The following is a 12781-nucleotide window of genomic DNA, read 5'->3' on the forward strand; positions in this document are numbered from 1 at the left end:
TCCTCCTTCAAGAGTCTGGGTTAGTTTAAAAGTATTCTGATATTGGAAAACAAGCTTAATAAAACAACCTAGAATTTGCAACTAATTACCTAAAAGGAGCATAGTTTAAGACTGTAAAATGGAAACAAAATACAGAAATAAATTGGACATTGGCATAAGGTTATAGCAATCATCCATATTGCCTATTCCAATTTTCTGTGTTCATTAAAACTACTTCATTCTTCTCACTAATTCGCTTTACAAGAGTTACAAATCTGTACAAAACAAACTTGCACCAATAAAATGTTATTGTTATACACTATAGTTAGCTTACAGATTTAAAAAACACTATAATATATAAATTAAGAGTAACGGTGAGAAAAGTCTGGGTCTCCAAATACAGTAATTTATGAAAAGGATCTCAACCATCATTTAATCGTTCTTTACAAAGACACTTAAGGAATGCTTTAAAAAAACTCCCCATTTCTCAGTTACATTAATTACAAGAGTTGGAATCTCATTTTTTATCTTATGCTATAAGAAAGTGTATGTAGCTTTCATCTACAGTTGTTTTTTCTTTTTAATTTTCAAAAGCACAAAATACACACTGAAAATACAGTGTCAAATTTCCTACTACCTATACTCCCTGAGACTAATCACAAAATCAGAATAGGGAGTTTTCTGAGTTACCAAACCATCTTTTGGGGTACGGGGGGGGCGGGGGGCGGGTAGCGAGGGGGAAGTTATATAGTCTAAGCACTGAAATGTATCACTTTCAGATTTAAAAACTAATATTTTCCTTATAAAATGGCCAATTTATTTCAAGAAATAAACTGTTATATCGAAAGCATAACTATTTTAAGATAAAAATTATAAGTCAAATGGTTTATATAAAAGAAATTTCAGATGTTAAAGTAATAGTAGCATGGGACTTCCCTGGTGGTGCAGTGGTTAAGCATCTGCCTGCCAATGCAGGGGACACGGGTTCGAGCCCTGGTCTGGGAAGATCCCACATGCCGTGGAGCAACTAAGCCTGTGCACCACAACTACCGAGCCGAGCCTGCGCTCTAGAGCCCGCGAGCCACAACTACTGAAGCCAGCACGCCTAGAGCCCGAGCTCCGCAACAAGAGAAGCCACCACAATGAGAAGCCTGCGCACCGCAACGAAGAGTAGCCCGTGCTCACCACAACCAGAGAAAGCCCACGTAGCAATGAAGACCCAGCGCAGCCAAAAATAAAATAAAATAAATACATAAAAAAAAAAACAAAACACACATTAATACAGCATCAAGCTGCCCAGGAAGAAAGCTTTAAATTCTTCACCAAAAAAAACAAACAAAATACACTCCCATATACTATTACCTTATTTAAAACTTCAAACGATAAATTAAGAAGGTATCTTAGTCTGTATTTCTAGTCAAGCAAAGTATAACTGCTGAGATTGTATAGTCAAGCAAAGTATAACTGCTTATTGTTGGCAATGCATTTTCATACCCTAACACACTTGCTTCTCATTACATCGCTTAGGATAGAAAGTATTATTCCCATTTTCACAGGCTCAGAGTTTACAATATCCATCCAAGGTTTGTATGCTTTGTAAATTTAAGATTTAGAACACAAACCAAAATTCTATGGAGGATGGATTATGAAGAAAAAGCATAGCAACAACAAGGGAGACAGTACTTCCTAGACCCACTTAATAGAATGGCAGGTTTATGCACTGTAGTTGGGAAATAAAGATTGGAAAGATTCAATGGCGTCCAATTTTATAGGTCCTAAAGACCGGCTCAGAGGGCTCAATTTTATTCCAGGTAGTGAAAAGCACCCAGGGGTTTTTGAATAGGGTATGATACAAGAAAGGAAAATTGAACCTGCAGCAAGGGGAAGGAAAACATTTATTGAGCACCCATTAGCATGGTTCCAGGCAATTTATGTTATAAAAAAAGCTAGAGACGAGGGGCGAGACATGAGGTGATAAAGGCTGATTCACAAGGTTAAGTGTAAAAACCCTCAATTCTATACTGAAACAGTGTAATTCAGGGGGGAAAATGGTACAGCCTAGTCAAAATTTATTATCTTTCTAATAAGATAAAACAACACTGATGACGTAAACATCAGGAGTATCCAATGTTTAAAAATAGCCTTACCTTAGATCAGGTGATTCGGCCCTCCCATATTGATCCTGCCACTTCCCAACGCTTGAATTGGCTTTTTTGGAGGCAGTACTTGTCTGAGACTGAGAAGAGGTGCTGTTTCTGGTGAGATAAATTTTCTATGTTTTTTCTTACATACTGTTGTCTCTGACCCCCCTTGTTCTGTTTCTTTTTTCCTTGACATGCTTTTTCTAAAGTCGTTTAGCATGTTCCGATAGTATCATTCTCTTCAAGTTATATGAAATACTTGTTGTGGAACTAAGACTGCTAGTGGTATTCAAATATAGATGTCTTTGTTATCAACATTTTATTAATTCTAGAATATTTTTAGAAATACTTCTCAAAATAGACAGTATGATGTCAAAATGCAGAAATGAGAAAAGAACCAAAGGCTTACTTCAGGTTATATATATTATCCAGAAATAAATTTCAGTGCTTTTACAAATTAATAACATTAATTTCTGCAGTTTCATAAAACCTTATTTGAAATGTTGGTATTTCTTTCCCTAATTCTTCAATAATAGAAATAAATATTGTTAGTGTAACCAGTTAACAGCAACACTCTGTTTCATAAAAGCCTATATTAAATATATATTTCATTAAAATTCCATTTCAGAATTAAAGTCTTTCAAAGTAAAATTCTAATAAAAGTTAATTTTATCCCTGGTGTTCACCTATTTACACTCTTGCCAATCCTTTAAAGGAGTAATAAGACACTCTTTCAAAGTAATAGGAAAAACATGTTTATATAGCTGCTTATTTATGTAAAAAAAAAAAAACAACACAGGAAGAATAAGCCAGTAACTAGATGAAACAGTTTATTGACAGGAGTGAAAAAAACTGCAAAAAGAGTGACTAATCTGAGTATACTTTTGGATAGTCTTGCCTTTGGAACTATGTTAAATGTTCTAGATATGTAGAAAGTAAGTCAATAAGCATGGAGGAAAAGAAATGCTAATACTGAACAGAAACAGAAACAATGGATCAAATTATCTTTTAAGTGATTAATGTATATAACCACTCTGAAGGAAATTTCTGAACACAATATTTTGACTATATACCCTCAATCTAAGAAAAAGAAAAATTGAAAGAAATCTTGCATTCTATTTAATAGGTTTGCTTTTTGTAATGGTAGGTGCACAGTTCTAATCTATTTTGTCTGTATTTCAGTATTAAGCAAATGAGTGTATATATTGAACTTGTTGGAACTAGGTTCTCACTGTGGGAAAAAGGAAGATGCAATACAAAATAGGGAAAGAGGAGTAGAACCTGTGGTGTCAAACTAGAAGTAAAAGAAACATGACTATATGATTAAAATTTTATAAAAATAACATACATATGGCAATTTCACATTGAAATTGCTTGCTTTTTCCTAGCTCTGAGTGCTGAAAAGACCTAGAAATAGTGACATCCCAATAGCAATGAGCATAACTATTGCCAAGACTGTGGTTTCTAATTACCATTTCCCACTAAAAAGCATCAGGATTCCTTCAAGAAATGGCTGCTTCTAGGGAAGGGGCAGGGAAAGTACAACGTAAGACTGAAACATCAGAAAATAAAGAAATCCTCAAAAAAAGATGATGGGGACATGTCAAAAGGTCAGAGGAGCCAGTTTGAAGAGGCTCCCACAGACCAAATCTGGAACAATTCGAGCATCAATATGAATTACGGTATATATATATATATATATATATATATATATGTGTGTGTATACGTATATATGTGTGTGTGTATGTGTATATATATAGTTTATATACCCCATTTATAAGCCTCACACACACTCACACATAAAATAAAAATTAATGAGTCTAATAATAAATAAGTAGGTGAGGGAGGTGGAAAAGCTCATTTTTAAAGTAGAATGCCAACTAATAAACGTAACAGGAATAACAGAGTTAGACAATGACTATTTTCAGTCATTACAGTAATAATAGATTAAATCAAAAATCATAAACGGACATTAAAATTCATGGAAAGTTCAAAGACAAATGGAATATTTATGCAGTCCCCTCACAGATTACTTATTTATACAGTAACTTTGCAGAAACGCAAAGGACACCACCACGACTAAGTAATTAAAGTTATCACCACTAATAATGGGACAAACTGACATCATGTACCTACAGGCTGATTCACTGAGAACACCACATTACTTATGTAGTATTCCTGCCCCAAAAGCAAAGCCTGAATCTAATAACGTGGGAACATCAAGCAAACCCAGACTGAAGGATGATTTACAAAATAACCAGACTGTACTCTTCAAGTCAATGTCAACAAATACAAAGAATGTTCAAGAAGCTGTCCCAGATCAAAAAAGAATAAAGAGATAAAAGAGTTAATTGTAATGAATAATCCTGGACTGAATCCTAAATCAAGGAGGAAAGAAAAGAACTGCCATGAAAGATATTATTGAACTAATCAGCAAAATTTATGGCTTGTATATTAAAGTACTGATTCATTATGAGATGTTCTGACATTGATTAACTGTTTCCTATAATTACGGAACACAATGTCTTTGTTCTTAGGAAATATATGCTGAAGTATTCAGGGGTAAAAGGGCACAATGTCTACAATTAGCATTCAAATGGTTCAGGAAAAAAATATTTTTGAGAAATTATAAAGCAAATATGGCAAAATGTTAATAACTGGTGAATCTGAGTGAACAGTGTATAGACTTTAATACTTTTCTTGCAACTCTTTGTAAGTTTGAATTTTTTCAAAATAAAACATTAAAAAATGAAAACAATAAATGAAGGGGGCACAACAGGGGCTGCTGGTAGTAATGGTAACATTCTGCTAATTGATCTATATGAAAACTTTTAAAGATTAAACAAAACATTCTGATATATCAAATATTAACAATTTGCTGGGCAGTACAGAAAGTTAGAAATCCAACATTCCTACTGATAAAGTACAAAGAACCATTAAAAAAATTTTTTTCTGTGTGAACATACCATTAGCCATTTATATATTAATATGGCAATCTAAGATTTTAAACAACAGAAATACAGTGATTAGGTCAGTAGTACACTTCATTACTGCTAAATATTTGCTGTACAGTCTCTATTATGACTTACATGACATTATTGTCTTCTCCCTAAAGCCAATAAAATTTTACTTTCAAAAACATCTAATTTCCATAAATACAGAGAATAAAATGGAAATACTTTATAAATATAAAGAATAAAACACAGATATTTAGGGAAACACTTCACAGTGGCTGAGAAGTATCCTTTCCATCAAGCGAAGATGAATCCAGAAAACAAACTTTTCTAATGAGCAATGAGTACTGTTCTCTGCATCCAAAAGTGACAGTATTGACATGTTGCGTCTGTTTCTACAAACTGTGGTGGTAATTATCCATTCTTTTCAGCATAAGTGATGAATCTGCTAATTTTTGACATTTTTTTTTTTTACTTCCTTCTTACTGTGCCTTATCCACCAGTGTCCTCCCATCACTCCTTATCCATCTCTCCTTCATCTCTCCTTAGATCCATGATCCATCATTATAATCACTCTCTCAAGTACACTCTCGCCTTCCTTGCCCCTCTTTCCCTTGGGCATATTTGCCTGGTATAACTTCAACCCCTGCTAAATCCAACTCTAGCTACTCTTCATGAACACATGAATACCTGACAAGGGAAAGACAAACACACCCAAACAAGCTGACTTGTTTCATTTTCAACCTATGGCCATTAACCTCAAGAAAAGTTGGAAATGTACAGTCTCTCCCCATGTCATAAATTTTTCACTCTGCTCATTCCCATCAGCATATAAAAAGGCTGTGATTTCTCCCACCTGGGAAAAAAAAAGCCATCTCTTCATCCCACATTTCCCTTCAGGTAACTGCCTAGCAATCCTGCTCCTTTCCCCCAGGTTTATTCACACACCTCTAAATAACTATTTCAGACCTCCTCTCCTCTCAAACATTCAACACCCTCTTCCACTATTCTCATTTTCACCAGATAAGTCTGCATTCTATGCTGCTGGAAAAAACTGAAGCAATCAGAAAGAGAACTTTCAGTTGTTTCCATCACCATTAACCACCCACCTACCTTCACCTGCCCTTCCTCCTATTACAATGAGTGAATTGTCCATGCTTCTCTTTAAGGCTAAATCCTCCACTTGCATGTTACATCCCACCTCCTCTGACCTTCTTAAGGACACTGCTCTAACAATTGTCCCTTTTCAATTCTTGCATCATCAATTTTCCCCTCTAGTCATTCTCATAAATATAAAAACATGCTGTAATTTCTTTCATTTTGGCAAAAAACCCTCCTCCTGACCCCACATTTCCCTCCAGATACTGTCCCATTTCTCTGTCCCCTCAAAAGAGAAAAAAGAAAAAAACTCAAAAAATTGTTCATTCTAATTCCTTTCCTCCTATTCTCTCTTGAATCCATTCCACAAAGTCTTTTTTTAAATCTTCACCTTATACCACTGAAAATGTCCTGGTCAGAATCACCACAACCTTTGCATTTTAAAATCCAAAAGTCATTCCCAGTCCTCTTCTTCTTGGCCAATCAATATTTATTTGATAGTTAAAACATTCCTCCTATTTTGAAACACACCCTTTTCAAGACATACATTGGGTTTTCCTCCTATTTGATTAGTCGTTCTTCTCTACTTGTCTCCTCTTACTGTTCCATCCTTATTTTTCTGACCTGCATTGAAGTGCCTCAAGGCTCTGTCTTCTTACTACTTCTCTATTAATATCTACCTCATTTACAATCTAATTCAATTTCACAGATTCATTTAAGTACTATTTAAACACTGATCACTCCCAGATTTGTACCTCCAGTCCATACCTTTCCCCTTACACCAGATCTACTTATCCACTTCCCATGCAAATATTCCACTTGTATAACTAGTAGGCACCTCAATTTTATCAGATTCTAAACTGAACTTTCGGTCTCCTCCCTCCAAAAAGCATTCCTCCTATAGTCTTTTCCGCCTCAGATATAAAAAATCTTTTATGTCTTTTGAAATGTATCCAGTATCTGACTGTGTCTCACCATCTGCACCACTACCACCGTGGTCTAAGTTACCATTATTTCTTGTCTAGATAACTGTTACAGCCTCCTAACTGGCCTCCCCATTACTGCCCTTAATTCCTCTGTAGTCTGAGCTTAATAAAGCAGTTAAATTTAATTTAACTTTAAAGACTTTAAAAACCTAAATCAGATTATTTCATTCCTCTGCTCAAAATCTGATGGTGACTCCCCATATATTTCACTTACAGGGAAAGCCAAAACCCTTATAATGGCACAATGTCCTATATAATCTGGCCCAAATTTTTAAAAAAGAGGGGAGGGGGGTGGAAGTGGGCAAAACACAGAAAAACTGCTATTGATTTTTACAAGTTCAATTAGTTTAATTATGATAATAACAAACATCCATAGAATATTTATTATGTATGTACCACTGTGCTAAACACCTTACATAAATTAATCCATTTAATATACGTAACTATTCAGTGAGAGTATTATGTAGTATTATTACTGTATTTTATAGATTAAGAAATGAAAGAACAAGAAGATTGGGCGATGTGCCCAATACACACTAGCTAGTAATACACAGCTAGTGTAATTCACAGCTAGTAAGTAAGAGAGCCAGAATTTGAGCCAGAAGTCTGGCTCTAGAGTCCAAGCTCTTAATATCATTCTACAACGCAGAACACCATAAACTCAATGAATGAAGGTTGGCCTCTTTTAAAATATGAAAAAAAAAAAAAAAGAATACTACATATTAAAAGAATCAATATTCCTCAGCTATCATAACTTCTTAGACAAACACTTTTATGAGATTGCATTTGGTTTAAAAAACCTTATTTGGAAAAGTCCATGACTAGTAATTGTTTTTTTTTTTTTGTTTTTGTGATTTAGTCATTTTTCCCCTTAGTTTTTTTTTAATATCTTTATTGGAGTATAATTGCTTTACAATGTTGTATTATAGTTTCTGCTGTATAATAAAGTGAATCAGCTATATGTATTCATATATCCCCATATCCCCTCCCTCTTACGTCTCCCTTCCACCCTCCCTATCCCATCCCTCTAGGTGGTCACAATGCACCAAGCTGATCTCCCTGTGCTATGCAGCTGCTTTCCACTCGCTATCTATTTTACATTTGGTAGTGTATATATGCATGACTAGAAATTGTTAGGAAGAGACAGTCAAAATCTGAGATGGCTTTATGATATTGAATTTTGGCTGAAAGTTTCAAAACTCTTTATTTTAGGGCTAAATTACAAGTTTTCTTTCTGCATTCATATAGTATGAAATATCAGAATGACAAAACCAGGAAACTACATAAAATAAATTTAAGTAAGTAACACAAAAGGTAAATGATCTGGCTGAGAACTAGTAATAGTTGAGTTACTGACTTGTTTCAGGCTCACAGAAATAACTGGTTTAAGTCATCTTTAACCCAAGATTAAACTGCTGACATAAAACTTCCCTAGTTTTGGCTTATCCTTTACCATTTTCCTGGTAATGGGCTAATCACTTGTGATGTTTAAGTTAAAAGGACATTTGCCAACATCTTTGCCTCTTACAGTTGGTACCGTGTAGAACTCAAAGTTAGGTATTATCACAACAAACCAAAGAAAGAAAAGAAAATGATTTTAATTTGAAAAATTTCTCAGGCTGAAATTTCTACAACCTCTTTTACTAAAATCAGTGAAACATCTTTAGGCCAGTATATCTAGACTTAGGAAGTTCAATAACTCTTTATGTAAGAATAATAAACACAGAAAACAGCGTGACCATTGTTGTCACCACCTGTCCTGAATGTGAGATTGTTGTTTCTTTATATATACATGTAACTATATTCCATTGTTCATTTCTTGCTTACCTAGATTAGATGAAATAGCACCCAGAAGAGTTTTTCACAAAGAATTCATTTTGTACTAAAACCAAGTAGAATGTTCCAGTTTTTTGGCATATCATTCAGAGTTTTTATACTTCATATAGCACTAAAGGTGAAGATACCAATGCCTTCAATAAACTGAATCATCAATATCTCACTAACCTGCTTGGTGGGAGTCCAGTCTTGAACAAAGAAGGAGGAGAAGTAAACTCAGCTTTTGTAGATGGAAGCGCTGTTTCCTTCTCTGAATTTCCAGTTCTTCCCTGCTGTACCTTAAAAAAAAGGGTTATTAGCTTGTTTAATTCAACGGAACACTCAAACCTAATACAGTAAAGATGTTAAAATAAATTCATAACATTTGATTTGAAATTAAATATGAAGAATGCTTCATTGCCCAGTATATAATAAAATTAAACTTATTTTAGAACAGCATTAGGTGAAAGGCACCAAAGATGGATTATGGGACCAAAATGTTCCCAACTAGTAAAAAGTTCAAATTAATGTCACTTAAAAGTCCAATAAACTATAACTCTTAAGGACTTTCATAAATTCTCTCAGACCACTATAAATAAGTCCAAGATACTCAGTTAAGACTCCATGTTTCAGAGTTCAAGAAAGGCCTTGAAGAATTCAGTATATCCAGAAGCCTGAAGTCAGTCATCTGTCTCCTTAATCCCTCTTCTCACTCTTTATGTTCACTTTCAAGCCAGTTATCCACTTACTTCATAATTTCTCCCATATTTGCCCATCCTTTGTGCTCCTGCCAGATCCTTTGAAGTATGGTCCAGTCATATTCCTTTAGACTGGTGAAAATCTTCTTTATGCTCTTTTGCTTTTATACTCACCTTCCTATCTTAAAAATCGCCATTAATTTATTAAATTTAAATAAAGTTCAAGTTGCCCTATACTTAAATAACATCACTAAATCTTAGGCCCTATTTAAATTCTACTGCCCCTGTTCAGTCTAAATTCAGCATCACTCTCCTTCCTTATGAGGCAAAGGCCAAGAGAATTCAGACACCTTGACTCTGATACATTCAAACCACTGATTCAATTCCAGAAACCATCTACCTCTCAAATAAACATTATGTGGAACTCATTTTCAAATAAAATATTAATGTTAATACTAATTATATGAGGGATGATGAGGATCAGCACTAAGACAATGAGGATAGAAAGAAAGAAATAGATTTGTTAGACATTTGACAGGTAAAACTGACCGAATGTGGTGACGGGAAATAAACATGATTTATTCATCAAACATTTACTGAATATCTATTATGTACTGGAAACTGAGACCACAGAGAGAAATACAACAAAATTCCAGACTGTGGGAAAAGACACACACAAACCACCAAAGCAATACAACAACTGTTATGAAAAAAATATCCCTGGGATAAAACATACTATGAGAACACAGAAGAAGAAATGCACTATTCTTCCTGGGGATGCAAGGAATACTCAGAGTTGACACTATGGTCTCAACTGTTCCCCTGAGCTCCAATTTATACCCAGCTTCTCACATGTCTTCTAAGCATCTCAAACTTAGATGGCCAAAATAAAGCTACTGATTTCCCGCTATCCCCCAATCTGATCCTCTCCAAGTCTTCTTCCTATGAGTAAATGGCACCAAGTTGCTCAAGAAAATAAAAACAAAAACAAAAAAAAACCTAGCAATGATCCAATACATATGAACAACCAATGTCAACTTTACCTTGACAATATATACCAAATTCAACCACTTATCATTCTGTCCACTCCTAAAACTCAGGTCAAACCCACCACCACAACTCATCTGTTCTACTACACCGTCTCTCTGCTTTGATCTTACCTCTCTAAAATCCATCCTCTGTACACAGCCAAAGCAATCTTATTAAAAATGTAAATCAGCTCATGTCTCTCCCCTGCTCAAAATTCTCCAATAGCTTTCCAATGCAAACAGAATAAAACCTAAACTTATCAATGCCTACAAGGATTTATGGTATGGGCCCTGCCTACCTCTCCAACTTTGTTTTCCTCTATTCCTCCCCAACTTACCTTAGCTATGTCCAGTCACAATAGCCTTTCCTCTTGTTCTTTTTAACAGGTAAGTTCCTCCTTTATGAGGGCTTTTGCACTAGATGTTCATTCTGCTTTAAAAGATCATCATGGCTCAAGTATTGTTCAAATGTCTCCTTGAAGTGGCCAATCCCAATCTCTATCATATTATCTCTATCATATCATTTTGCATTTTCTTCATAGAATTTCTCACATTACCTTAAGTCCTCTTACTTATTTTATGTTTATTGTCTGCCTGCTGCCACTATAACATAGGATCTCTGAAGACATGGATGGCGTCCAGTTCAAATCTGAATCCTAAGTGCCTAAATACATTGCCTGGCATGTAATGAGTGCTCAAATATATTTGCTATTTGATTGGCTTTGGGATTTAGCTTTAAATGTCACTTCTTTAAAGTCTTTCATAGAACATGGAGTTTATATAATTTTTGGCATGATTATCTAATTACTACCTATCTTTCCCATTAAGTCAGATAAACTCTTAAGACCACAAAGTCTATGTCTATAATGCTTACCTCCCCTCTCCACCCAAACCTAAGACACTTCCTGGCATAGACAATGCTCAATTAAAAGTTGGGATCTGGAGAGCAACTGGAACCCTAATACTGGAGCAGAGCAGCAAATCTGGTCTCACAGAAAGGGAGCTCTACTGGGCACCAGAAGGCCTGGATTCTAGTCTCTGCTCTTGAGGCTTTGAGAAAGTCTTTAATCCTTCTATCCCTATTATCAAATACCAGTAACAACTACTCAGTCTATTTCACCAAGCTCTTCTGATGATCAGGGGAGATACTGGGAAACCACTTTATAAACATGGGGTATTAATGTTATTCTGCCAAAAACTACATAAACATGAATATCTCTGGAAAGGCAATTTAAAGAAAGTAATAAAGATAAAATAATATGTTAAATCTTAAAAATAAACACATAAGTAAACAAATAAATAATAAAAATTGGGAAGAAGGAAGGGAGAAGGGTTGGAAAGAAGTAGAAAGAGGGGCAAGAGATTATAAATTAAAGAGTATTTACAATAGGGGAAAAAGTGAGAAAAGGTATCAGGAAGACATGGTACATTTTCAAACGTGTAAAAATTGCTTGTGTTTCCTAACTTAGTTTTCTTTTCTTGTTAATTTCTTCATAATATACTCATTGTAGTAAACAATTCTGAAAGTCTTCACCATTTTAGCAACCCTCCTAATCAACCTGCATTATCATTATCACTTTGTCTTCAGATGTTGCACTCAGCATTACATAGACTCAAAATTTGTTTAATCACAACATAATGAGATTATTTTTTCCACATGATCTAATATGTTAAGAAATGACTGTAAGACATTATGACTGATTTTATAAAAACAAATTATCAGATTTTTACTCAAATTATGCTGAAACTTAATTATTTTGTAAAATTTCCTTCAACTGCCCTTCATAGCATTATTTATAAAAGTTTAATACTACAAAATAATATCTAAAAAGAAATTATTGTGAAACACCCAAATAATGGATTATGCAACTATTTATAAAGTGTTATTTATCAAAAAACTTTAATAACCTAGGAAAACATTTACATGTTAAGATGAAAAAAGAAAAAATAGAAAATCACATAAATTATTTATAACAATTTTGTTTCAACCCACAGGAACAAAAAGACTGGGAAGGCAACAAAAGTTAGGACTTTGAAAGCAGATGAAAAAATAGTAACTGAGCAGACCAAAGAATCTGAATC

General features: G+C 34.4%; 1 protein-coding gene across 35 annotated transcripts in view; it reads right to left on the reverse strand.

The window, feature by feature from the left end:
- Nucleotides 1-12781, reverse strand: part of FIP1L1 (factor interacting with PAPOLA and CPSF1) — a 65544-nt gene that overhangs the window by 35822 nt on the left and 16941 nt on the right. For 16 of the 35 annotated variants that reach the window (XM_057546644.1, XM_057546648.1, XM_057546647.1 and 13 more), the window contains 2 exons: nucleotides 9163-9272; nucleotides 2127-2234 (listed from right to left, as the gene is read on the reverse strand). In XM_057546644.1, coding sequence (XP_057402627.1) covers nucleotides 2127-2234; nucleotides 9163-9272 — 218 coding nt within the window. The remainder of the gene's footprint in view (nucleotides 1-2126; nucleotides 2235-9162; nucleotides 9273-12781) is intronic. The other 19 variants (XM_057546650.1, XM_057546643.1, XM_057546642.1 and 16 more) reach the window with 3 other exon arrangements.

The sequence above is a fragment of the Balaenoptera acutorostrata genome, chromosome 5 (genome assembly GCF_949987535.1).
Source record: "Balaenoptera acutorostrata chromosome 5, mBalAcu1.1, whole genome shotgun sequence".
NCBI classification, from domain to species: domain Eukaryota; kingdom Metazoa; phylum Chordata; class Mammalia; order Artiodactyla; family Balaenopteridae; genus Balaenoptera; species Balaenoptera acutorostrata.